The sequence below is a fragment of the Tinamus guttatus genome, unplaced genomic scaffold, assembly GCF_059628265.1.
Source record: "Tinamus guttatus ecotype Peru unplaced genomic scaffold, ASM5962826v1 Tinamus_guttatus_pri_ptg000866l, whole genome shotgun sequence".
NCBI classification, from domain to species: domain Eukaryota; kingdom Metazoa; phylum Chordata; class Aves; order Tinamiformes; family Tinamidae; genus Tinamus; species Tinamus guttatus.
In genome coordinates this window covers 1,030,879-1,055,192 of record NW_028289400.1, presented here as the reverse complement: position 1 = coordinate 1,055,192, position 24,314 = coordinate 1,030,879, and the positions used below count along the sequence as shown (strand labels likewise).

The following is a 24,314-nucleotide window of genomic DNA, read 5'->3' as shown; positions in this document are numbered from 1 at the left end:
GTGCCGCTCGTGCCCGGCTGGCCGGGGAAACGCGGCGGATGTTGGCATCGCTCCCTGCCCACCTTTCCCCGCTGTTACTGTGCCCGTGCCCCCCCCCTGCGGGCACCCAAATCCCCATTTCCAGCTCCGGATGAGCCTCTCCGGAGGTACCGGGAGCCCTTTGTGCCACCAAACCCCGCGGGGCACCCGCCATCGCCGGCGCCATCCTTAGGGAAGCGCCCGCGGGCGCCGGGCGGAAGGGGGCCCGGCGGGCACCTCCCCGCGGGCGCTATCGATCGGGGCCGGTTAATGATCACAAGGGATTTACGGCTGCGGCGCCGCCTGATTGGCCTGGGCACCATCGGCCCAAAAGACCTCACGGGCCGGGAGCCGCCCCGGGGAGACGGGCTCGGTGCCGCCGCGATGCCGCGGGCGCTGGCGCTGCCCGCCGCGCTGCTCGGCACCCTCCTGGCGCTGGTAGGTGATGGCGGCCGGGGGGACGGCGGGCGGCGGGTGCCGGCGTCACCGATGGCGGGTGCCCCGCAGGCGGCGCCGCAGCTGACGCCGATCCACCGCGCCGGCTACTGCTCCTTCTACGGCGAGTGCGGCACCAACCCGGAGGTGAACGTGTCGCTGCTGCCCAGCACGGTGCCCTGCGTGTCCAACACGCCGGCGCGGGCGGCGTCGCCGCTGCTGCTGGCGCAGCTGCGCAGCGTGTGCCCGGAGCTGGTGCCCGACGATGCCAACGAGACGCGCGTGTGCTGCTCGCTGGCGCAGCTCTCGGCGCTGCAGCTCAGCGTGGCGCTCTCCAGCGCCGTGCTCACGCGCTGCCCGGCCTGCGCCCGCAACTTCGCCAACCTCTACTGCCGCAACGTGTGCAGCCCCGACCAGAGCCTGTTCACCAACGTGACGCGCGCCGCGCCCTACGGCGCCAACGAGAGCGCCGTGCTCGAGTACCAGTGCTTCTACGAGCAGACGCTGGCCGAGGCCTCCTTCACGTCGTGCCAGGACGTGCGCCTGCCCGCCACGGGCGGCTACGCCATCGACACCATGTGCGGCCGCTACGGCGCCCAGTTCTGCACGGCGCAGCGCTGGCTCGACTTCCAGGGCGACAAGAGCAACGGGCTGTCGCCGCTGCAGATCGACTTCCAGCTGGTGCCCAACGGCACCGAGCTCGGCGACGGCCTCCAGCCCCTGGGCGGCCAGGCCTGGCGCTGCGAGGACCCGTTCGGCACCTCCGGCGAGGCCTGCTCGTGCCAGGACTGCGCCGCGGCCTGCCCGGCGGTGCCGGCGCCGCCGGGCCCGCTGCCGCCCTTCGTCCTGGGCACGGCCGACGGCACCTTGGTGCTCTGCATCCTCCTCTTCGCCTTCCTGGTGCTGCTCTTCCTCACGGCGCTCACCGCGCGCCACTGCTGCCCCCGTCGCCCGCCGGCCGTGCCCCCGCGGCCGCGCACCGGCGTCCCCGTCACCGCGCGCGTGGGCCGGGCGGCCCGCGGCGCCTTCGCGCGCTGGGGGGCCCTGGTGGCGCGGCACCCCGCGGCCGTGCTGGGGGCGGCGGCGGCGCTGACGGCCGTGCTGGCCACCGGCATGAGCATGCAGCGCCTCGTCACCGACCCCGTGGAGCTGTGGTCGGCGCCCGAGAGCCAGGCGCGCCAGGAGAAGGCCTTCTACGACGAGCACTTCGGGCCCTTCATGCGCAACAACCAGGTGATCGTGCGGGCGCCGGGGCGGCCCACGAGCACCTACGACTCGGTGGTGCTGGGCGCCAAGAACTTCAGCGGGCTGCTGGAGCCCGGGGTGCTGCGGGCGCTGCTGGAGCTGCAGGAGCGTCTGAGCGCCGCCACGGCCACCGTGGCCGGGCGGGAGGTGACGCTGAGCGACATCTGCTACGCGCCGCTCAACCCGGCCAACGCCAGCCGGGCCGACTGCTGCATCAGCAGCGTCACCCAGTACTTCCAGAACAACGGGAGCCGCCTGGCCATGACGGCCACGCAGACCGTGGGCAAGCGCACGGGCACCGTGGACTGGCGCGACCACCTCATCTACTGCTCCAAGTGGGTGCATGGCAGGCGCCGTGGGGCAGCGGGGATGGGGGGTGGTTGTGTGGGGCTGGGGTTGTAAAGCTGGGTGCTACCTGCGTGGGGCAGGGTGTCGGGCACGGGCACCCATGGGATGCCAAGGTGCAGGGTCAAGGAGGTACCCGCATGGAGCAGGGTGCCCGTGGGACAGCGGGGCTGCAGGTGGCCAAGGTGCCACCTGCACGGGGGACAGCGCTGCGGGTGGTGGCCATTCACGGGGTTCCAGGTTGCCTCGCAGGGTGCCGGGCCCATCCTGGCATCCCCGTGACGGGCGCCCCAGGGCAAGGGCAGCCCTGGTCACCCGGCGCCCGTGTCCCCGCCAGCTCGCCGCTCTCCTTCAAGGACATCACGGCGCTGGAGCTGAGCTGCATGGCCGAGTACGGCGGGCCCGTCCTACCCTACGTCGCCTTCGGCGGGTACCCGGGTGAGCGGGTGCGCGGGGCAGCCACGGCCAAGGGTGCCAACGAGCACCACGGCCACGGAGCTCCTGTCCGTCACGGTTATGGGTGCTGCCGGCACCGGTGCTGCGGGAACTGCTGCTACCGGTGCCCCATGAATCACTGCCGTTCGTCACATGCGTGTCATTGGCGTGGGTGCTGGGTGCACGGTCAGCATGGGGTGTGGGTGCATCAACGTCATGGGTGCTGGGTGAGTCAATGCCATGGGTGCTGGGTGCATCAATGCTATGGGTGTTGGGTGCATCAGTGCCATGGGTGCTGGATGCATCATGCTATGGGTGCCGGGTTCATCATGCTATGGGTGCTGGTGCATCATGCTATGGGTGTTGGGTGTATCAATGCCATGGGTGCTGGGTGCATCAATGCTATGGGTGCTGGGTGCATCAATGCCATGGGTGTTAAGGGCATCATGCTATGGGTGTTGGGCGCATCATGCTATGGGTGCTGGGTGCATCAATGCCATGGGTGCTGGGTGCATCAATGCCATGGCTGTTGGGTGCATCATGCTATGGGTGTTGGGTGCAACAATGCCGTACGTGTTGGGTACATCAATGCCATGGGTGTTGTGTGCATCAATGCTGTACGTGTTGGGTACATCAATGCCATGGGTATTGAGTCCATCATGCCATGGGTGTTGAGTCCATCATGCTATGGGTGTTGGGTACATCAGTGCCATGGGTGTTGTGTGCATCGATACCGTACCTGCTGGGTACATCAATGCCATGGGCTCTGGGTGCATCAATGCCATGGCTGTTGAGTGCATCATGCTATGGGTGTTGGGTGTATCAATGCCGTACCTGCTGGGTACATCAATGCCATGGCTGTTGAGTGCATCATGCTATGGGTGTTGGGTGCATCAATGCCATGGGTGTTGGGTACATCAATGCTGTACGTGTTGGGTGTATCAATGCCGTACCTGCTGGGTACATCAATGCCATGGGTGCTGGGTGCATTAATGCCATGGCTGTTGAGTGCATCATGGTATGGTTGTTGGGTGCATTAATGCCACGGCTCTTGGGTACATCAATGCCATGGGTGCTGCATGCACTGCGGCCACGGGTCCCCCGTGGTGGCGGGTGCTGACGCCTGCCCGCAGACTCCGAGTACACGGAGGCCGAGGCGCTCATCATCACCTACTCGCTCAACAACTTCGAGCGCGACGACCCGCGCTACGAGTGGGCGCTGGCCTGGGAGGAGCAGTTCCTGGCCATCGTCCGCGACTTCAAGGACACCTACGGCGCCAACCTCACCGTGGACTTCATGGCCGAGGTTGGCGGGCGCCGGGGCGGGCAGGGTGCGGACGGGCGCCGCGCCGGCGCTCACGCGGCCCCGCACCCGCAGCGCTCGCTGGAGGACGAGATCAACCGCACCACCAGCGAGGACCTGCCCATCTTCACCGTGAGCTACTTCATCGTCTTCGCCTACGTGGCCCTGGCGCTGGGCGAGTACACGGCATGGCGCCGGGTCCTGGTACGGCCGGCGGCGGCGGCGGCAACGGGGGCGCCCCGGGGTGCCCCGGCGGGTCCCGAGCGGGTCCCTGCCCGCAGGTGGAGTCCAAGGTGATGCTGGCGCTGGGCGGCATCGCCGTGGTGCTGGGCGCCGTCTTCGCCTCCATGGGCTGCCTGGCCTTCATGGGGCAGCCCTCGTCCCTCATCATCCTCGAGGTGGTGCCCTTCCTCGTGCTGGCCGTGGGCGCCGACAACATCTTCATCTTCGTGCAGGAGTATCAGGTGGGCAGGGGGGTCCCCGTGGAGGACATGGACATGGGAATTCCTATGGGGTACGTGGGCACGGGGACATGGCGGCCCCATGGGGCGTCCCGTGCCCCCCGGTTCAGCGGTGCCTGCGCGGGTGCCGGCCTCACCGCCGTGTCCCAGCAGCAGTCGCAGCGGGCGCCGGGCGAGACGCGGGACCAGCACATCGGGCGGGTGCTGGCGCAGGTGGCACCCAGCATGTTGCTGTGCAGCTTCTCCGAGGTCCTCTGCTTCCTGCTGGGTGAGCCCGGGCGCGGGGACACGGTGTGTGCCGTGGGCATGGGGACACAGTGAGCATGGGGACATCGGGGACATGGTGGGCACAGTGTGCACCGTGGGTATGGGGACACAGCGGGCACAATGAGCACGGTGCATGCCATGGCCATGGGGACACGGGGCATGGGGACACAATGAGCATGGTGCATGCCATGGACATGGGGACACAGCGGGCATGGGGACATGATGGGCACAGTGTGCGCCATGGCCATGGGGACACGATGGGCACAGTGCATGCCATGGCCATGGGGATGAGGAGCGCATAGGGACATGGAGGGCGCAGTGCGCGCCATGACCACGGGGACATGGCAGACACGATGGGCATGGTGCATGCCATGGCCATGGGGACACAGTGACACAATAGGCACGGTGCATGCCATAGCCATGGGGACACAGCAGGCATGGGGACATGGTGGGCACGGGGACACAGTGGGCACAGGGTGTGCCACGGCCATGGGGACACAATGGGCACAGGGACACGACGGGCACGGTGCATGCCATGGACATGGGGACACAGTGGGCATGGGGACACAATGGGCACAGTGTGCGCCATGGGCATGGGGACACAGTGGGCACGGGGACACGATGGGCACGATGCATGCCATGGCCATGGGGACACAGCAGGCATGGGGACATGGTGGGCATGGGGACACAGAGGGCACAGTGTGTGCCATGGGCATGGGGACACAGTGGGCACAGGGACACGATGGGCACGGTGCATGCCATGGCCATGGGGACACAGCGGGCATGGGGACATGATGGGCACAGTGTGTGCCGTGGGCATGGGGACACAGTGGGCACGGGGACACAATGAGCATGGTGCATGCCATGGCCATGGGGATAAGGCGCACATGTGGACATGGAGGGCGCAGTCCGTGCCATGGCCACGGGGACGCGGCGGTGCCCGTGGGGCGCGGGGCTAACGCGCGGTGCCCGCAGGCTCCATCTCCTCCATGCCCGCCGTCCGCACCTTCGCGCTCACCGCCGCCCTCGCCATCGCCTTCGACTTCCTCCTGCAGATCTCGGGCTTTGTGGCCCTGCTGGCACTTGATGCCCGCCGAGAGGAGGTGCCTGTGCCCATGGGGCAGCCGCGGTGGCCATGGGAGTGTTGGAGGGCAGGAGGGTGCCCAGGATGGCCACAAGATGCCATGGGGCAGGGGAAGGTGCCCATAGGCTACCGTGGGGGCAAGAAGGTGCCCAAGGCAGCCCTAGAGTTTGCATGAGTTCTATGCGGCAGGAGGGGACCCATAGGGTGCCACGGGGCAGGAGGGGGCCCATAGGGTGCCCTGGGGCAGGAGGGGGCCCATAGGGTGCCATGGGGCAGGAGGGGGCCCAGGGCTGTCCCAGGGTGGATATGGGGCACTGCAGGGCTGGAAGGTGCCCTTGGTGGCCACAGGGGGTCATGGGGCATGAGAGTGGCCATAGGGTGCTGTGGGACAGGCAGGTGCCCAGAGGGTGCTGTGGGGCAGGAGGGTGACCACAGGGTGCCATGGGGAAGGTAGGTGCCCTATTGTGCCATGGGGCAGGCAGGTGCCCAGAGGGTGCTGTGGGGCAGGAGGGTGACCACAGGGTGTCATGGGGCAGGTAGGTGCCCCTATTGTGCCATGGGGCAGGCGGGTGCCATGGGGCAGGCGGGTGCCCAGCAAGTGCCATGGGGCAGGCGGGCGCCCACAGGGCGCCGTGGGGCAGGTGAGTGCCCATGTCCCCACGGTGCCCTAGGCTGCCCGCTACGACATGTGCTGCTGCTGGGGGCTGGAGAAGGAGGCGCCGAAGGGCCCGGCCGTGGGGCTGCTGCGCCCCTTCATGCAGCGCTACTACGCGCCCCTGCTGCTGCACCGCGTCACCCGGCCCCTCGTGGTGAGCCCGAGGGGACAGAGGGGACAGCAGGGGGTGCAGGGGACGTGACGGGGGAATATGGGGGGTCTAACGGGGCTCCTGGGGGGGGTGGGAGGATTTTGCAGTTTAGGGGGGGTCTAGGGAGGTCTGAAGGGTCTGGGGGCTCTTGGAGGGCTGTGGCAGGGGAAGGGTGTTGGGGGACATGGGGGAGCGACAGGGGGATATCGAGGACTTGAGGGGGGTCCTGGGTGTTAGAGCTGGGGTCCTCGGGTGACATGGGGGGTCCTGGAGGCCCCCTGGACCCCCCAGCTCTGGGACGGGGGTGGGTCTGGGGGCACCCTGCGGTGCCTGGAGCCCAAACGGGGCCTCTGGGGCCATTTGCGGTGGGACATCGAGGAGTCTCCTGGCACCTGGGGGGTCTCACGGGGTGTCCCCCCGTCCCAGATGCTGCTCTTCCTCTTCCTGTCCTGCGCCGGGGTCTACTTCACGCTGCAGGTGCCGGTGGGGCTGGACCAGGAGTTGGCCTTGCCCAAGGTGGGTGCCAGGGCGGCGGGCGCGGGCCGGCCCGGGTGCCCCACGCGCAGCGGCCGCCCCGTTCCCGCAGGATTCCTACCTGCTGGACTACTTCGCCGCCCTCAACGAGTACCTGGCCGTGGGGGTGCCCACCTACTTCGTCACCACCAGCGGCTACAACTTCTCCTCGACCAACGGCACCAACGCCATCTGCTCCAGCGCCGGCTGCGACGCCGACTCGCTCACGCAGATGGTCCAATACGCCACCCTCTTCGCCAACGTGTGCGTCGCGGGCCGGGGCGGCGCGACGGGGCGGCGCCGGTGCCCGGCACCCATCGCGGCTCCATGTGCAGGTCCTACCTGGCCATCCCGGCCACCTCCTGGGTGGACGATTTCCTGGACTGGCTCAACCCCACCGGGCGCTGCTGCCGCGTGCACCAGTTCGGACCCAACAAGGGCGAGTTCTGCCCGGCCACCAGCAGTGAGTGGCGCGGGGGGCACCCATGGGTGCGGGTGCCCCTCGGCCTGCACCATGGGGGCCCGGTTCCCTGCTTAGCGGGCCCTGGTTCTCCTCGGGTGCCAGGTTAGGGGTGCCTGGTTCCATCTGGGGGGGGCTGATTCCCTGTGGGTGCCACTTAAAGGGTCCTGGTTCCCCTTGGGTGCCCAGTTTGGGGTGGGGGGGGGGCTGATTTGGGATAAGCATCGTGGGTGCCCATGTGCTCCCCAATTTGGGCTGCGTATGGGCGCCCAGCTGGGGTTCCCCATGGGTGCCCAGCTGGAATCCCCATGGGCACCCAGATGGGGTTCCCCATGAGTGCCCGGCTGGGATTCCCATGGGCGCCTGGATGGGATTCCCCATGGGTGCCCGGCTGTGATTCCCATGGGTGCCCGGCTGTGATTCCCATGGGTGCCCGGCTGTGATTTCCCCACGGGTGCCCGGCTGGGATCCCCATGGGCGCCCGGCTGGCAGTGCCCACTTGGGGTGATCCTGGTGGGTGCCCAGCAAGGGGGCGGGTGCCAGTTCGGGCCCCGGCGCTGCCCGCAGGCGACCTCAGCTGCCTCCTGGGCAAGTGCCTGGACTCGGCGCGGCGGCCGACGCCGGAGGAGTTCGAGCGCTTCCTGCCCTGGTTCCTGCAGGACATGCCCACGCTGCAGTGCCCCAAGGGGTACGTGGTGCCGCGGGGGACACGGGTGTTTTGGGCACGCACACATGCGGGGACAGGGACCTGGGGCACGTGGCACAGGGCATTGGGCACAGCTGCCCAGGCGCCTGCACACGAGCAAAGCCCACGGGCACACGCATTTGGGCACAAGTATTCAGGGCACGTGGGCAGGGGTGTTTCAGACACATGGACACGGTTGTGGGCACCTGCACGTGGATGTATGCACATGGGCACAGCAATTGTGGGCACACGCACATTGGCACCAATATGTGTGCACATGCACGTAGGCACAGCGATTTGTGCCCATATACATGGACATATGCACATTGGCACCGATATTTGTGCACATGTACATGGGCACGTGCCTGTGGACACAGCTATTTTGGGCACAGTCATTTCTGCACATTTGTGGGCACACGCACATGGGCACAGCAATTTGTGCCCATGCACATGGGCACATGCACATTGGCACCAATATTTGTGCACATACATATGGGCACATGCCCGTGGGCACAGCTATTTTGGGTACAGCGATTTGTGCACATGCACATGGGCACACACACACACACACACACATATTGGCACCAATATTTGTGCACGTGCACATGGGCATGTGCCTATGGGCACACCTATTTTGGGCACAGGCCCATGGGCACAGAGATTTGTGCACATGCACATGAGCACATGCCTGTGGGCACAGCAATTTTGGGCGCACACACACACATGGGCACAGCAATTTTGGGCACATGCCTGTGGGCACAGAGATTTGTGCACATGCACATGGGCAAACGCACATGGGCACCGATATCTGTGCACATGCACATGGGCACAGCAATTGTGGGCACATGCACATGGGCACCCATATTTGTGCACATGAGCACACGCCTGTGGGCACAGCGATGTGGGCACAGCTATTTTGGGCACATGCCTGTGGGCACAGTGATTTATGCACATGGGCACATGCGCATTGGCACCAATATTTGTGCACGTGCACATGGGCATGTGCCTATGGGCACAGCTATTTTGGGCACAGTGATTTGTGCACATGTACACGGGCACATGCACATTGGCACCCATATTTGTGCACACGCACATGGGCATGTGCCTGTGGGCACAGCGATTTCTGCACGTTTGTGGGCACACGCACATTGGCAGAGCTATTTTGGGCACATGCCCGTGGGCACCCATATTTGTGCACATGCACATGGGCACAGCTATTTTGGGCACAGTGATTTGTGCACATGCACACGCACATGGGCACCCATATTTGTGCACACGGGCACACGCCTGCGGGCACAGCTACCCTGGGCAGGCAGGCACAGCTACCCGGGCGCCCGCACGGGCGCCGCCGTCGGTGCGCGTGCCCCGCGGTGCCCACCCTGGCGCTCCCCGCAGCGGCCTGGGCGCCTACGACACGGCGGTGAAGCTGGACGCCAACGGCACCGTCGTGGGTGAGTGGCGGCGGTGGCGGCGCGGGGGCGCGGGGGGGCGGCCGCGGTGCCCCCTGACGCCCCCGCGCCCGCAGCGTCGCGCTTCATGGCGTACCAGCGCCCGCTGCGCACCTCGCAGGAGTACACGGCGGCGCTGCGCGCGGCGCGCGCGCTGGCCGACGACATCACGGCCATCCTGCGCCGCGTGCCCGGCACCGCCGACGACTTCCGCGTCTTCCCCTACACGTGAGCGGGGACGACGGGGTGCCCACATGGGGTTGGGCTTGGGGGCCCAATTTGGGGCTCTGGTTCCCCATGGGTGCCCAGTTCCCTGTTGGTGCCCACTTAGGGGTGCCTGGTTCCCCTTGGGTGCCCAATTTGGGGGCCCTGGTTCCCCTTGGGGGCCCTAGTCCCCCATGGGTGCCCATTTAGAGGTGCCTGGTTCCCCGTGGGTGCCTGGTTCCCCACTGGTGCCCACTTACCGGTGCCTGGTTCCCCTTGGGTGCCCAATTTGGGGGCCCTGGTTCCCCGTGGGTGCCCAGTTCCCCATGGGTGCCCACTTGGGAGGGCCCTGGTTCCCCTTGGGGGCCCTAGTTCCCCATGGGTGCCCATTTAGGGGTGCCTGGTTCCCCACTGGTGCCCACTTAGCGGTGCCTGGTTCCCCTTGGGTGCCCAATTTGGGGGCCCTGGTTCCCCGTGGGTGCCCAGTTCCCCGTGGGTGCCCACTTGGGAGGGCCCTGGTTCCCCTTGGGTGCCCAATTTGGGAGCCCTGGTTCCCCATGTGTGCCTGGTTCCTCGTAGGTGCCCAGTTCCCTGTTGGTGCCCACTTAGGGGTGCCTGGTTCCCCTTGGGTGCCCAATTTGGGGCTCTGGTTCCCCCTGGGTTCCCGGTTCCCCATTGGTGCCCAATTAGGGGTGCCTGGTTTGGGGTGCCCGGTTTGGGACAAACGCAGGTGCCCAGCTTGGGGGATGTCGTGTGTGGGTGCCCGGTTAGCGGTGCCTCCTTGGGGATGAGCATCGCAGGTGCCAGGTTGGGGTGCCCCGTTGGGGTCTAGCAAGGGCACGTGCAAGTTTGGGGGGGTCCCTTTGCGGTGCCCATGGGCGCGTGGCCAGGGCCGGGTGGCAGCTCTTGGCTGGGGAGGACGAGCGGAGGCACTGGCGATGGGCTGTGGGGCTGGGGGCGCCGGCGTGGGCACCCCATTGAGGGTGCCCCATTGAGGGTGCCCCATGGTGAGCGCCCCATTGAGGGTGCCCCATTGAGGGTGCCACAATCCAGGTGTCCCATTGTGGGTGCCCCGTTGTGGGTGCTGCATTGTGGGTGCCCCATTGCGGGTGCCCCGTTGTGGGCGTCCTGTTGTGGGTGCCCCGTTGTGGGTGCCCCATTGCGGGCGCACCATGGCAGGTGCCCCATTGCGGGTGCCCCATTGTGGGTCCCCCATTGCAGGTGCCCCATTGTGGGTGCCCCATTGCGGGCGCCCCGTTGCGGGTGCCCCATGGCAGGTGCCCCATTGTGGGTGCCCCATTGAGGACGCCCCATGGTGGGTGCCCCATTGCGGGTGCCGCATTGTGGGTGCCCCGTTGAGGGCGCCCCGTTGCGGGTGCCCCATGGCAGGTGCCCCATTGCGGGTGCCCCATTGAGGGTGCCCCATTGAGGGTGCCCCGTTGCGGGTGCCCCATTGTGGGTCCCCCATTGTGGGTGCCCCATTGCGGGTGCCCGTTGAGGGCGCCCCATTGTGGGTGCCCCATTGTGGGTACCCCGTTGCGGGCACCACGTTGTGGGTGCCCCATTGAGGGCGCCCCGTTGCGGGTGCCCCGTTGCGGGTGCCCCATGGCAGGTGCCCCATTGCGGGTGCCCCATTGAGGGCGCCCCATGGTGGGTGCCCCATTGCGGGGCCGCGCCCTTGGGTGCTGCGTGGTGCCCACGCAGGTGGTGCCACTCGCCGCAGGGTGACCTACGTGTACTACGAGCAGTACCTGACGGTGGTGCTGGAGGGGCTCTTCACCCTCACCGTGTGCCTGGCGCCCACCTTCTGCATCTCCTTCGTGCTGCTGGGCATGGACCTGCGCTCCAGCGCCGCCACCCTCGCCACCATCCTCATGGTGCTCGTGGACACCGTGGGCGCCATGGCCCTCTGGGACATCCCCTACAACGCCGTGTCCCTCATCAACCTGGTGGCGGTGCGGGGGGACGGGCACCCGCGGGGTGGCACGGGATGTGCGGGGGGACGGGGGGCGCGCTGGGTGTCACAGGGTGCCCACGTGGGTGGCACGTGAGGGGTGGCCCCATGAGTGGGCGGCTTGGGGCACACGGGGCAGAACGAGTCCCCGCGGCGGCCGCGCGGTGACGGCGCCGTCCCCGCAGGCCGTGGGCATCTCGGTGGAGTTCGTGTCGCACATCACGTGCGCGTTCAGCCGCAGCCGCGCGGCCGGGCGCGTGCAGCGCGCCGCCGACGCCACCGTCACCATGGGCAGCAAGGTGGGCGGCGCGGGGACGTGCGGGGACGCGCGGGGACCCGCCGGGGGACCCCGCTGACCGCGTCCCCGCAGGTGGTGGCCGGCGTGGCCATGACCAACCTGCCGGGCATCGTGGTGCTGGCGTGGGCCAAGGCGCAGCTCATCCACATCTTCTTCTTCCGCCTCAACCTGCTCATCACGCTCGTGGGGCTGGCGCACGGCCTCATCTTCCTGCCCGTGCTGCTCAGCTACATGGGTAGGCGCCGCGGCCCCGGTGTCACCGCCGCGGGGCCGTCCCCGGTGTCACCGCCGTGGGGGCCGTCCCCGGTGTCACCGCCGCGGGGCCGTCCCCGCCGCGCGCCCGGCACGGCCCGCACCGTCCCCTCGCTGTCCCGCAGGACCCGAAGCCAAGGCCCCGGAGCGGCGGGAGGAGAAGGGCTCCGACAACGGCGCCTTCGAGGACGCGGCGCCGCGCTGAGCGCCGGGGCCACCGCGCGGTCCCCGTGCCGCTTTTGTACCACGCGTGTATTTAAACTCCCTTTCTCACACTCGCAAGGGGCTCCGAGCGTGCCGGGGCGCGCGGTTTTCCACGGAGCGGTTTTCCGCGGAGCCGTTTTCCACGGAGCGGTTTTCCACGGAGCGGTTTTCCACAGAGCCGTTCTCCGCGGAGCTGTTCTCCGCGGAGCCGTTCTCCACGGAGCCGTTTTCCGCGGAGCTGTTCTCCGTGGCGCGGTTTTATTGCGGGCGCTACAGGTACTTGTAGACGGGCCGGGCGGGCACGGTCTGCAGCTCGAGGCGCACGGGGCACTTGTAGACGTGGGCGAGCAGCGTCTCGGCGTAGGCGGCCAGGAAGGCCAGCTTGGCGGGCGGCAGCGCGCGCAGCAGCACCGCGCTCACCACCAGCAGGTTGGCGCGGCGCTTGAGCACCGGCGCGGCGGCCGCGCAGCCCGGGAAGGTGCCGTGCAGGAAGCGGCGCACGAAGGCGTCCTCCACGGCGCGCTCGGCCGCGCCGCCCTCGCCCGCCAGGTTCCCTGCGGGGACGTCGCGGGTGTCACCGCGCGGCGCCGCGCGGCGGAGGGGGGAGCGCGGCCGCGCGGCGCTCACCGGTGTGCAGGGACAGCCAGCCCTTGCGGTGCGCGATGTGGTGCGGGGCCAGCGCCGCCTCGTAGCTCACCGGCTTGTCGCCCTTGCCCACGCGCGTCCGCGCCGCGCGCGCCTGCAGGGACGGCGGGGACGGCGTCGGACGGGGCCGCCGCGGCCACCGCGGCCATCGCAGCCACTGCGGCCACTGCGGCCACCGCGGCCATCCCGGCCACTGCGGCCACCGCAGCCACCATGGCTACTGCGGCCACCGCGGCCATCACAGCCACTGCAGCCACCACGGCCATCACAGCCACCGTGGCCACCATGGCTACTGCAGCCACTGCGGCTACTGCAGCCACCGCGGCCACCATGGCTACTGCGGCCACCGCGGCCATCACAGCCACTGCGGCCACTGCGGCCACCGCAGCCATCCCGGCCACTGCGGCCACCACAGCCACCCCGGCCATCACAGCCACCGCAGCCACCGCAGCCACCACGGCCACTGCAGCTACCACAGCCACCGCGGCCACCGCGGCCACCATGGCTACTGCAGCCACCATGGCCACCATGGCCACCCCAGCCACTGCAGCCACCATGGCTACCGTGGCCACTGCAGCCACCGCGGCCATCACAGCCACCGTGGCCACCATGGCTACTGCAGCCACCACGGCCACCATGGCCACCGCGGCCACTGCAGCCACTGCAGCCACCCTGGCCCCGCAGCCACCACGGCCACCGCGGCCACCCTGTCCCCGCTACCTTGAGGCACACGGGGGTGCTGTGCAGGTCCCGGCGGGCGGCGGGGACGAAGGGGACGGCGGTGACGCGGCTCCAGGACGCGGCCTGCAGGACGAGCCCCACGCGGCTACCGCTGCGCCGCCCCCATTCCTGGCGGTCCCTGTGTCCCTTGTCCCCAAAGGTGCCCCATGCCCCGTGTCCCCTGTGCCCCTCGTCCCCCGAGCGCCCCGTGCCCTGCGGGCCTGTTGTCCCCGTGTCCGGTGGCCCCCGCGCCTGCTGTCCCCTGCGCTCGCTGTCCCCAAAACGCCCCTGCCGGGTGGCCCTCTTGTCCCCAGGCACCCCATGCCTGGTGGCTTCCATGCCCCTTGTCCCCACAGTGCCCCAATGGCTGGTGGCCCCAACCTGCCGTCGCCCCCCGCCCGCTGTCCCCCGCGCTGTCCCCGTGTCCCCGGTCCCTCGTGTTCCCCCCGTTGTCCCCGTGTCCCCAGCGCCCCCCGCGCCGCCGCCCTCACCCGCAGCGCCCGGGCTGCCGCGGGCGCCGCCATCTTGAGGGAACCGCGGGGGCGGAGCCAACTGGGGCGGAGCCAACTGGGGGGCGGGGCCAACTGGGGGGGCAGGCGGGGGCGGGGCCAACTGGGGCGGGGGTGGGGGCGGGCCGGGCTCGGCGCCCCTGGCGGCCGGAGGGGGCAGAGCGGGGGGGGCAGAGAGGGGAGAGGGGACAGAAGGGTGACAAGGGGGGGCAGATGGGTGACATGGGGGGGGCAGATGGGTGACATGGGGGGGCAGATGGGTGACATGGGGGGGCAGATGGGATGACAAGGGGGGGCAGATGGGTGACATGGGGGGCAGATGGGTGAAAAGGGGGGCAGATGGGTGACATGGGGGGGCAGATGGGTGACAAGGGGGGGCAGAAGGGATGACAAGGGGGGGCAGATGGGTGACAAGGGGGGCAGATGGGTGACATGGGGGGGGCAGGCGGGTGACATGGGGCACAATGGGGAACAGGGTGGGTGACATGGAAAGGCAGAAGGGTGACCTGGGGGGGGCAGTGGGGACAAGGTGGGTGACATGGGTGGGCAGGCAGGTGCCGTGGGGTGCAGTGGGGACGGAGGGGGGGGTTGGTGGCACTTTGGGACCATGGGGACAGGGGCGACGCCTCCCCCTGCCCCGTGCCCTCCCCGTGTCCCCGTGTCTGTCCCCACCCCGTGTCCCCATTCCCTCCCAGCCCCACAGGAAGCCGAGGGGGGCAGGGGGTGGCTCTGGGGTTTGCGGTGGGACACGGGGACGTGGCTGCTGGGCGGCCCCCCTGTCCCCACGGGCCTCCTGGCCACCCCCCCGCCGCCATTTTCCCCACACATCTCCCTGTGCCCTCAGGTCCCTGGTGTCACCTGGTCCCTGGTGTCACCTGGTCCCCGGGGTCCTCCCTCCATCCCCACCATGTCCCCATGAACCCCTCCCATCCTCCCAGGTCCCTTGTCCCTCCCATCTCCTCTTGTCCCTCCTCAGGTCCCCAAAGTCTCCTGTGTCCCCCCAGGTCCCCTTGTCACCCCCCCCCGGTTTCTCCAGTCTGCCCAGGTGCCCCCCCATCCTCCCCATGTCCCCATAGTGCCCCGGGGTCCCCCCTTGTCCCCTCAATCCTCCCAGCTCCGCCCCGCCGAGTCCTCCCGAAGGTGCCTGTCCCCAATCAGGTCACCATGGGGGGAGGTCACAGCAGGGGCAGGTGACACATGGCCGCCCTGCCCGGATGCCTGGGCCCCCTCCGTCCTCCCTGCGGTTTCACAGCCCCCTTCCTGCCCTCCCCCCCGTCCCCGTGGGGACATAAAGCGGCCGGTGCCCTGGGGACAGGCAGCCATGTCCCCAATGCCAGCCCTGCTGCCCGTGGCCACCGGTGCGGAGCGGGAGCAGGACGGGAGGATGGGGACGAGGGGACAGGGGGATGAGGGGACAGGAGGGACAGGAGGGACAGGGGATGGGGACAAGGGGACAGGGGGATGGGGGACAGGGGGGGACAGGGGATGAGGGGACAGGGGGATGGGGGACAGGGGGGACAGGGGATGGGGATGAGGGGACAGGGGGATGGGGGACAGGGGGGACAGGAGGGACAGGGGATGGGGACAAGGGGACAGGGGGATGGGGGACAGGGGGGACAGGAGGGACAGGGGATGGGGACAAGGGGACAGGGGGATGGGGGACAGGGGGGGACAGGGGATGAGGGGACAGGGGGATGGGGGACAGGGGGGACAGGGGATGGGGATGAGGGGACAGGGGGAAGGAGGGCAGGGAGGGAGATGTGGAAAGATGGGAGAGACGGGGGGACATGGGAATGGGAGGGATGGGGACACTAAGGGCATAAGGACATGGGGGGTTATGGCAGGGTGGGGACATGGGACAAGGAGGCTTGGAGAAAAGAGAGGATGGGGACATGGGAGCAAGGAGGGACATGGGGAGGACATGGGGACAGCAGGATGGGAACATGGGGCTATGGGGGATGTCAGAGGGATGGGGACATGGATGGCTGGGGACCCAAGACTTGGTGACATGGGGCCTGGGTACCTGGGGATATGGGGCTGGGGGACATGTGGCTTGGGGACATGGGGGTGGCGGACATAGGGCTCGGGGGACCTGGTGCTTGGGGACACGAGCCTGGGGGACATGGGGCTGGGGGACATGGGATTGGGGGACGCAGGGCTGGGGGACGTGGGGCTGGGGGACGCGGGGCTCAGGGACACGGGGCTGGGGGACGCGGGGCTGGGGGACGCGGGGCTGCGGGACATGGGGCTCGGGGACCCGCCGCTCGGGGACACGAGCGGTGGCTCCTGCCCAGCTCTGCTCCTGGCCGGCGCCGGGGCCCGGGTGCTGCCCCCCCGGGGGGGTGGCCGAGCCCGGCGGGGGCCCCGTGTCCCCAGGGGCCGCCCTGCAGCTCCTGCCCGTGCGCCCGGACGCGGGGACGGCGGTGAGTGACCGCGGGGACACGCGCGGGGCCGGGACAGCCCTGTGGGGACACCGGGAGGGCGGGGGGACACGGGGGACACGGGGCGGGCGCTGACGGTGCCGCGCGCAGGCGGCGGCCGCGCGGGAGCCCGTCCTGGCGCGCTGCCCGGTGTGCAAGCACGTCCTGCAGGCCATCCGCGCCCTGGCGCCCAACGTGCACAACAAGGTAGGCGGCGGGGACGGCGCGGCCGGGCAGGGCCTCGTGCAAGCCCTTGTGCAAGCCCTTGTGCAAGCAAGGCCTCGTGCAAACCCTTGTGCAAGCAAACCCTTGTGCAAACCCTTGTGCAAACCCCCATGCAAGCCCTCGTGCAAACAAGCCCTCGTGCAAGCAAGCCCTTGTGCAAGCCCTTGTGCAATTCCTCATGCAAGCAAGCCCTTGTGCAAACACTCGTGCAAGCCTTTGTGCAAGCAAGCCCTTTGTGCAAGCCCTTGTGCAAACTGTTGTGCAAGCCCTTGTGCAGGCGCTCATGCAAACCCTTGTGCAAGCCCTCGTGCAAGCAAGCCCTCGTGCAATCTGTTGTGCATTCCCTCATGTGATCCCTCGTGCAAACTCTTGTGCAAGCTCTCATGCAAGCCCTCGTGCAAGCAAGCCCTTGTGCAAGCCCTTGTGCAAGCCCTCGTGCAAGCCCTCGTGCAATCCCTCGTGCAATCCCTCGTGCAATCCCTCGTGCAGGCCATGCAAGCGCGTGCAAGGAGGCGGCCGCCGCGCGCAGCCTCGCGAGCTCGTGCCAGCGCGCCAGGCCGTGCCGGGCAGTGCCCGCGGTGCCAGGCTGCCCTGGAGACGCTGCCGTGCGGGCAGGTGCCGGGGGTGCCCCCTGTGCCAACCCCATACCCCAAACCCATCCCCTACAGCCATGTCAACCCCACACCCATAACTGTGCCCCTAAGCCATGCCCATACCCCACGGCCGTGCCCCATAGCCATGCCCCCATGCCCTATAGCCAAGTCCCATGCCCTATACCCACACCCTATACCCCATAGCCATGCCCCATAGCTATAGGGCTGCCCGCCCGTACGGGTCCCGTACCCTATACCCATACCCTATACCCCATAGCCATGCCCCATAGCTATAGGGCTGCCCGCCCATACGGGTCCCGTACCCTATACCCATACCCTATACCCCATAGCCATGCCCCATAACTATAGGGCTGCCCGCCCGTACGGGTCCCGTACCCTATACCCATACCCTATACCCCATAGCCATGCCCAATAGCTATAGGGCTGCCCGCCCGTACGGGTCCCGTACCCTATACCCATACCCTATACCCCATAGCCATGCCCCATAGCTATAGGGCTGCCCGCCCGTACGGGTCCCGTACCCTATACCCATACCCTATACCCCATAGCCATGCCCCATAGCTATAGGGCTGCCCACCCATATGGGTCCCATACCCTATACCCATACCCTATACCCCATAGCCATGCCCCATAGCTATAGGGCTGCCCACCCATATGGGTCCCATACCCTATACCCATACCCTATACCCCATAGCCATGCCCCATAGCTATAGGGCTGCCCGCCCGTATGGGTCCCGTACCCTATACCCATACCCAATACCCCATAGCCATGCCCCATAGCTATAGGGCTGCCCGCCCGTATGGGTCCCGTACCCTATACCCATACCCTATACCCCATAGCCATGCCCCATAGCTATAGACTGCCCACCCATATGGGTCCCATACCCTATACCCATACCCTATACCCCATAGCCATGCCCCATAGCTATAGGGCTGCCCGCCCGTACGGGTCCCGTACCCTATACCCATACCCTATACCCCATAGCCATGCCCCATAGCTATAGGGCTGCCTGCCCGTACGGGTCCCATACCCTATACCCACACCCTATACCCCATAGCCATGCCCCATAGCTATAGGGCTGCCTGCCCATACGGGTCCCATACCCTATACCCCATAGCCATGCCCCATAGCTATAGGGCTGCCCGCCTGTATGGGTCCCATACCCTATACCCCATAGCCATGCCCCATAGCTATAGGGCTGCCCGCCCGTACGGGTCCCGTACCCTATACCCATACCCTATACCCCATAGCCATGCCCCATAGCTATAGGGCTGCCCACCCATATGGGTCCCATACCCTATACCCATATCCTATACCCCATAGCCATGCCCCATAGCTATAGGGCTGCCCGCCCGTATGGGTCCCGTACCCTATACCCATACCCTATACCCCATAGCCATGCCCCATAGCTATAGGGCTGCCCGCCCGTATGGGTCCCGTACCCTATACCCATACCCTATACCCCATAGCCATGCCCCATAGCTATAGGGCTGCCCGCCCGTACGGGTCCCATACCCTATACCCATATCCTATACCCCATAGCCATGCCCCATAGCTATAGGGCTGCCCGCCCGTACGGGTCCCATACCCTATACCCATACCCTATACCCCATAGCCATGCCCCATAACTATAGGGCTGCCCGCCCGTACGGGTCCCATACCCTATACCCATACCCTATACCCCATAGCCATGCCCCATAGCTATAGGGCTGCCCACCCGTACGGGTCCCATACCCTATACCCATAGCCATGCCCCATAACTATAGGACTGCCCACCCATATGGGTCCCATACCCTATACCCATAGCCATGCCCCATAGCTATAGGGCTGCCCGCCCGTACGGGTCCCGTACCCTATACCCATACCCTATACCCCATAGCCATGCCCCATAGCTATAGGGCTGCCCACCCGTACGGGTCCCATATCCTATACCCATACCCTATACCCCATAGCCATGCCCCATAGCTATAGGGCTGCCCGCCCGTACGGGTCCCGTACCCTATACCCATACCCTATACCCCATAGCCATGCCCCATAGCTATAGGACTGCCCACCCATATGGGTCCCATACCCTATACCCATACCCTATACCCCATAGCCATGCCCCATAGCTATAGGGCTGCCCGCCCGTACGGGTCCCGTACCCTATACCCATACCCTATACCCCATAGCCATGCCCCATAGCGATAGGGCTGCCCAGCCATGTGTGCGCCCCTGCAAGGAGGTGCCCACACGTTCAAGCTTGTGCACTGTGCAAGGAGGTGCCCGCGGGGCACGCGAACCGGTGCCCGCCGTGCAAACCCGCGCGTGCCCGTGCAAAGCCCTGCGCGCCCCGCACGCCGTGCCCGCCGTGACGCGGGCGCTGCGGGCGCAGGCGCTGCTGTCGCGGGCCGCGCACAGGGTCTGCTCCGTCCTGCCCTGGCTGGCGCGGCCCTGCCGGCTCCTCGTGCGCCGCTACCTGGAGCCCATCGAGGCCGGGCTGGGCCGGGACGCGGCGCCCGCCCGCGTCTGCGCCGCCATCGGCTGGTGCCCGGCGGTGAGCCCGGCCCCGCGCGGGGCCCAGACGTCCGGGCGGCCGCGCCCGCCCTCGAGGGCCCTTGTGCCCGGCCGTGCCCACCCCGAGGGCTCTCGAGGCCGGGGCTCGGCGGCGCCCAGGAATGCGCCCGCACCCATGGGTGCTGCTGGGGGGGGCGGCGGGACGGGGGGACGGGGACGGGGCGGCCGGGGGGGACAAGGGATGGGGGGGACGGGAATGGGGACATGGGGACAGGGTGGCCATGGGGGACAGGGTATAGGGGATGGGGGGGGGCACGGGAATGGGGACATGGGGACGTGGGGGACAGGGTATAGGGGATGAGGGGGAGGGGACGGGAATAGGGACACAGGGACAGGGTGGCCATGGGGGACAGGGTATAGGGGATGGGGGGGACGGGAATGGGGACATGGGGACGTGGGGGACAGGGTATAGGGGATGGGGGGGGGGACGGGAATGGGGACATGGGGACAGGGTGGCCGTGGGGGACAGGGGATGGGGGGACGGGAATGGGGACATGGGGACGTGGGGGACAGGGGATAGGGGATGGGGGGCATGGGAATGGGGACATGGGGACAGGGTGGCCATGGGGGACGGGATGGGGGATGGGGGCACAGGAATGGGGACAGGGGGACAGGGTGGCCATGGGGGACAGGGTATGGGGGGCACGGGAATGGGGACACGGGGACAGGGTGGCCGTGAGGGACAGGGTATAGGGGATGGGGGCACAGGAATGGGGACAGGGGTACGCGGTGGCCGTGGGGGACAAGGACATGGGGACAGAGGGGGACATGAGGATATGGAGCCCATGGGGAAGGCTGACATGGGGCATAGAGGAAATGGGGGGGCATGTGCCCATGTGGGACAGGGACACAGAGCCATAGGGACATGGTGCCCATGGGGGGTGGGAGCATGGGGATGGGGGGGGGCTGGGGGCCGCTGCCATGGGGGAAATGGCCCCATGGGGACAAGGACACAGGGGGCACAGGGACACGATGTGCCCGTGTCCCCCCAGCTCAGCCTCTCTTTCCCCCCAGATGCCAGCCAGCTCCGAGGACATCTGAGGGGTCCAGTGTCCCCTCCAACGCTGTCACCCCCACGTTGTCCCCTCAGCACTGTCCCCCCGTGGCCACGGTCCCCACGACGGCCACCCCTTCCCCCCGCTCAATAAAGCTTTGGTATCGCAGGACTGACCTGGTGCCGTCAGTGGGGACACTGGGAGGGGACACCGAGGGGGGCACAGGGACATGGGGACACCGAGGAGCGTGGGGACATGGGGGACACACAGAGACACTGAGGGGGATGGGGGGCGTGAAGAGCCAGGTCACACGGTGCCCTGCAGGGGTGGCAGCCCAGCCCGGTGTCCCCAGGGCGCACGTGTCCCCAGGGCGCTGGCAGGGACCCAGCGGTGGCGGCCACGTCCCCGCCGGGGCTATAAGAGCCCTCGCGCGGGCCGGCCCCGCAGCTGCCGCCATGGCCCTGTCACCGCTGTCCCCAGCGCTGCCACCGCTGCCCGTCCTGCTGCTCGCCCTGCTCTGCGTCCCCACAGGTGGGACCCCCGCGCCGGGGCGCCTGCGGCCAGGGGTGCCCATGGCTGGGTGCCCCCCATAGCTCAATACCCCCTATAGCTGGGTGCCCCCTATAGCTGGGTGTCCCCATGGCTCAATGCCCCCCATGGCTGGGTGCCCCCCATAGCTCAATGCCCCCCCAGAGTCCAATGCCCCCCATAGCTGGGTGCCCCCCATAGCTCAATACCCCCTATAGCTTGGGTGCCCCCCATAGCTCAACGCCTCCCCCATAGCTGGGTGTCCCCCATAGCTCAATACCCCCCGTAGCTGGGTGCCCCCATGGCTGGGTGCCCCCCATAGCTCAATACCCCCCCCAGAGTCCAATGCCCCCCATAGCTTGGTGCCCCCCATAGCTCAATACCCCCCGTAGCTGGGTGCCCCCCATAGCTCAATGCCCCCCCAGAGTCCAATGCCCCCCCTAGCTGGGTGCCCCCATAGCTCAATGCCCCCCCCCAGAGTCCAATGCCCCCCCTAGCTGGGTGCCCCCATAGCTGGGTGCCCCCCCCCATGGCTAGGTGCCCCCATAGCTCTATGTGCCCCCCATAGCTCTATGCCCCCCCCAATAGCTGGGTGCCCCCCCCGTGGCTGGCTGCCCCCCTCACCCTGACCAAGACGCAGCCCCTTGGGGGGCCCATGGGGCGGGGGTGGGGGGCAGACCCCCGGGTCCCTTCCCGCTGCGGGGAGGGGGGTTTCTCTTGCAGGACCTGGCGGGGGGGGTGCCCGGACGCCTGGGCCCAGGGCCTGGACGGCGGGCGCTGACGCTGGCGCAGGGCTGGGGGCGCCGGGGGGGCGCCCGAGCTGGGAGACGGCGCCGAACTGCGGGGCCGGGGGGCTCTGCCCCACTGCCAAGGTGAGGAGTGTCCCTGCCCCGGGGCTGCCCCCCAGCCTGGGCACTGCCCCCTGCCCGTGCCCTACGCCCATACCCATATCCCATATCCTATAGCTGTGCCCTATAGCTATGCCCTATATTTCATACCCTATAGCCATGCCCTGTATCCCATAGCTGTACCCTCTAGCCATGCCCCGTACCCCATACCCATACCCTATAGCCACGCCCTATAGCCCATACCCATACCATATAACTGAGTCACATACCCCACAGCTGTACCCTATAGTCATACCCTATATCCCATAGCTGTACCCTATAGCTATGCCCTATATTTAATACCTATAGCCATGCCCTGTATCCCATAGCTGTACCCTATAGTCATGTCCCCATACCCCATCCCCATATCCTATAGCCATGCCCCATACCCCATACCCCATAGCTGTACCCTATAGTCATACCCTATATTCCATAGCTGTGATCTATATCCCATACCCGTACCCTATAGCCATGCCCGTTGTCCCCTCCTTGCGGGTGTCCCCAAGCCCCTTGGTGGCACGGGGTGCCCCGTCCCCGCTGTCCCCGCAGGAGGACACTTGTGCCGACTGCCAGCAGCTCGTCACCCTGCTCGTCCGCATGGCCAACGAGTCGGCCACCAAGGTGCCAGCGGCCGTGTCCCCGTGTCCCCATGGTGATGCGGTGGCCGTGTCCCCATGGCGGCCGTGTCCCCGTGTCCCTGCGGTGGCACAGTGGCCATGTCCCCATGGCGGCCGTGTCCCCGTGTCCCCACGGTGATGCCGTGGCCGTGTCCCCATGGCGGCCGTGTCCCCGTGTCCCTGCGGTGGCTGTGTCCCCGTGTCCCCGTGTCCCCGCGGTGGCACAGTGGCCATGTCCCCATGGCGGCCGTGTCCCCGTGTCCCCGCGGTGATGCGGTCCCCGTGTCCCCGTGTCCCCGCGGTGACACGGCGGTGGCGCAGGTGGCCGTGCAGCGCTTCCTGCAGCGGCAGTGCGCGGCGCTGCCCGTGCCCGCCATGGTGGCCCCGTGCCAGCGCCTGCTCCGGGACTCCGCGGGCCTCCTGGCCGCCACCCTCGAGAGCCACCTCGTGAGTGGGGCCCCCGCCGCCCCCCACGCGTGGGGCAGAGCCCGGCCGCGCGCGGCGGGGGGGCCCTCACGGCGCCTCCCCCGCAGAAACCCGGTGCCGTCTGCGCCCGCCTGGACCTGTGTCCGGAACCGCCCGCGCGCGGCGCCCGCCCGCAGGTACCGCCCGGGGCGGCGCGAGGGGCCGGGGCCGCCGCCGGGGGGTCCCGGGTGACCGGGGGCGGGTCCGAGTGAGCGGCGAGCGCCGCCGGCGGGTCCCGAGTGACCGGGGGCGGGTCCCGGGTGACCGGCGGGTGCCGCCACCGGCGGGTCCGAGTGACCGGCAGGTCCCGGGCTCCCGGCAGGTCCCAGGTGACCGGCGGGTCCGAGTGACCGGGGGGTCCCGAGTGACCGGGGGGTCCCGAGTGACTGGCGGGTCCGAGTGACCGGCGGCTCCCGAGTGACCGGCGAGCGCCGCCGGCGGGTCCCGAGTGACCAGCGGCTCCCGGGTGACCGGCGGGTCCGAGTGACCGGCGAGTCCCGGGTGACCGGTAGATGCCGCCACCGGCGGGTCCCGGGTGACCGGCAGGTGCCGCCACCGGCGGGTCCCGAGTGACCGGCGGGTCCCGGTTCCCGGCGGGTCCCGGTGACCGGCGGTGCCGCCCCGCAGGTCCCGGTCCCCCGGCGGTTCCCGTTCCCGTTCCCGCTGCCCCGGTGCTGGCTGTGCCGCTCGCTCGTGACCCGCGCCGAGGCCGCCC

The 24,314-nt window shown here is 68.3% G+C and overlaps 2 protein-coding genes across 2 annotated transcripts; one reads left to right on the top strand and one right to left on the bottom strand.

Moving 5' to 3' along the window:
* The first annotated feature begins 402 nt into the window (after positions 1-402).
* Positions 403-12,418, top strand: LOC148591326 (NPC1-like intracellular cholesterol transporter 1). The gene is made up of 19 exons (XM_088537848.1): positions 403-456; positions 526-2,033; positions 2,381-2,481; positions 3,612-3,784; positions 3,857-3,985; positions 4,063-4,245; positions 4,393-4,510; positions 5,485-5,612; positions 6,265-6,402; positions 6,826-6,915; positions 6,986-7,176; positions 7,248-7,375; positions 7,940-8,060; positions 9,453-9,508; positions 9,583-9,733; positions 11,433-11,664; positions 11,849-11,962; positions 12,034-12,196; positions 12,339-12,418. Exons 1-19 carry the CDS (start codon positions 403-405, stop codon positions 12,416-12,418), a joined length of 3,858 nt encoding a protein of 1,285 aa, XP_088393974.1.
* Positions 12,419-12,687: 269 nt separating this feature from the next.
* Positions 12,688-14,121, bottom strand: LOC148591325 (small ribosomal subunit protein uS3m-like). The gene is made up of 4 exons (XM_088537846.1): positions 14,101-14,121; positions 13,783-13,866; positions 13,045-13,156; positions 12,688-12,971 (listed from the first exon to the last, which is right to left on the bottom strand). Exons 1-4 carry the CDS (start codon positions 14,119-14,121, stop codon positions 12,688-12,690), a joined length of 501 nt encoding a protein of 166 aa, XP_088393972.1.
* Between the last annotated feature and the right edge of the window lie 10,193 nt (positions 14,122-24,314).

Coding starts and splice junctions, on each gene's coding strand:
- LOC148591325 (XM_088537846.1), bottom strand. CDS start 14,121: ATGGAAGCCACCAGGCATGGG. Junction 13,867..14,100: donor TGGAAGCCACCAGGCATGGG/GTGCCTGGGGAC, acceptor CTCGTCCTGCAG/GCCGCGTCCTGGAGCCGCGT. Junction 13,157..13,782: donor GCACCCCCGTGTGCCTCAAG/GTAGCGGGGACA, acceptor CCGTCCCTGCAG/GCGCGCGCGGCGCGGACGCG.
- LOC148591326 (XM_088537848.1), top strand. CDS start 403: ATGCCGCGGGCGCTGGCGCTGCCCGCCGCGCTGCTCGGCACCCTCCTG. Junction 3,986..4,062: donor CGGCATGGCGCCGGGTCCTG/GTACGGCCGGCG, acceptor CCCTGCCCGCAG/GTGGAGTCCAAGGTGATGCT. Junction 6,403..6,825: donor GCGTCACCCGGCCCCTCGTG/GTGAGCCCGAGG, acceptor CCCCCGTCCCAG/ATGCTGCTCTTCCTCTTCCT.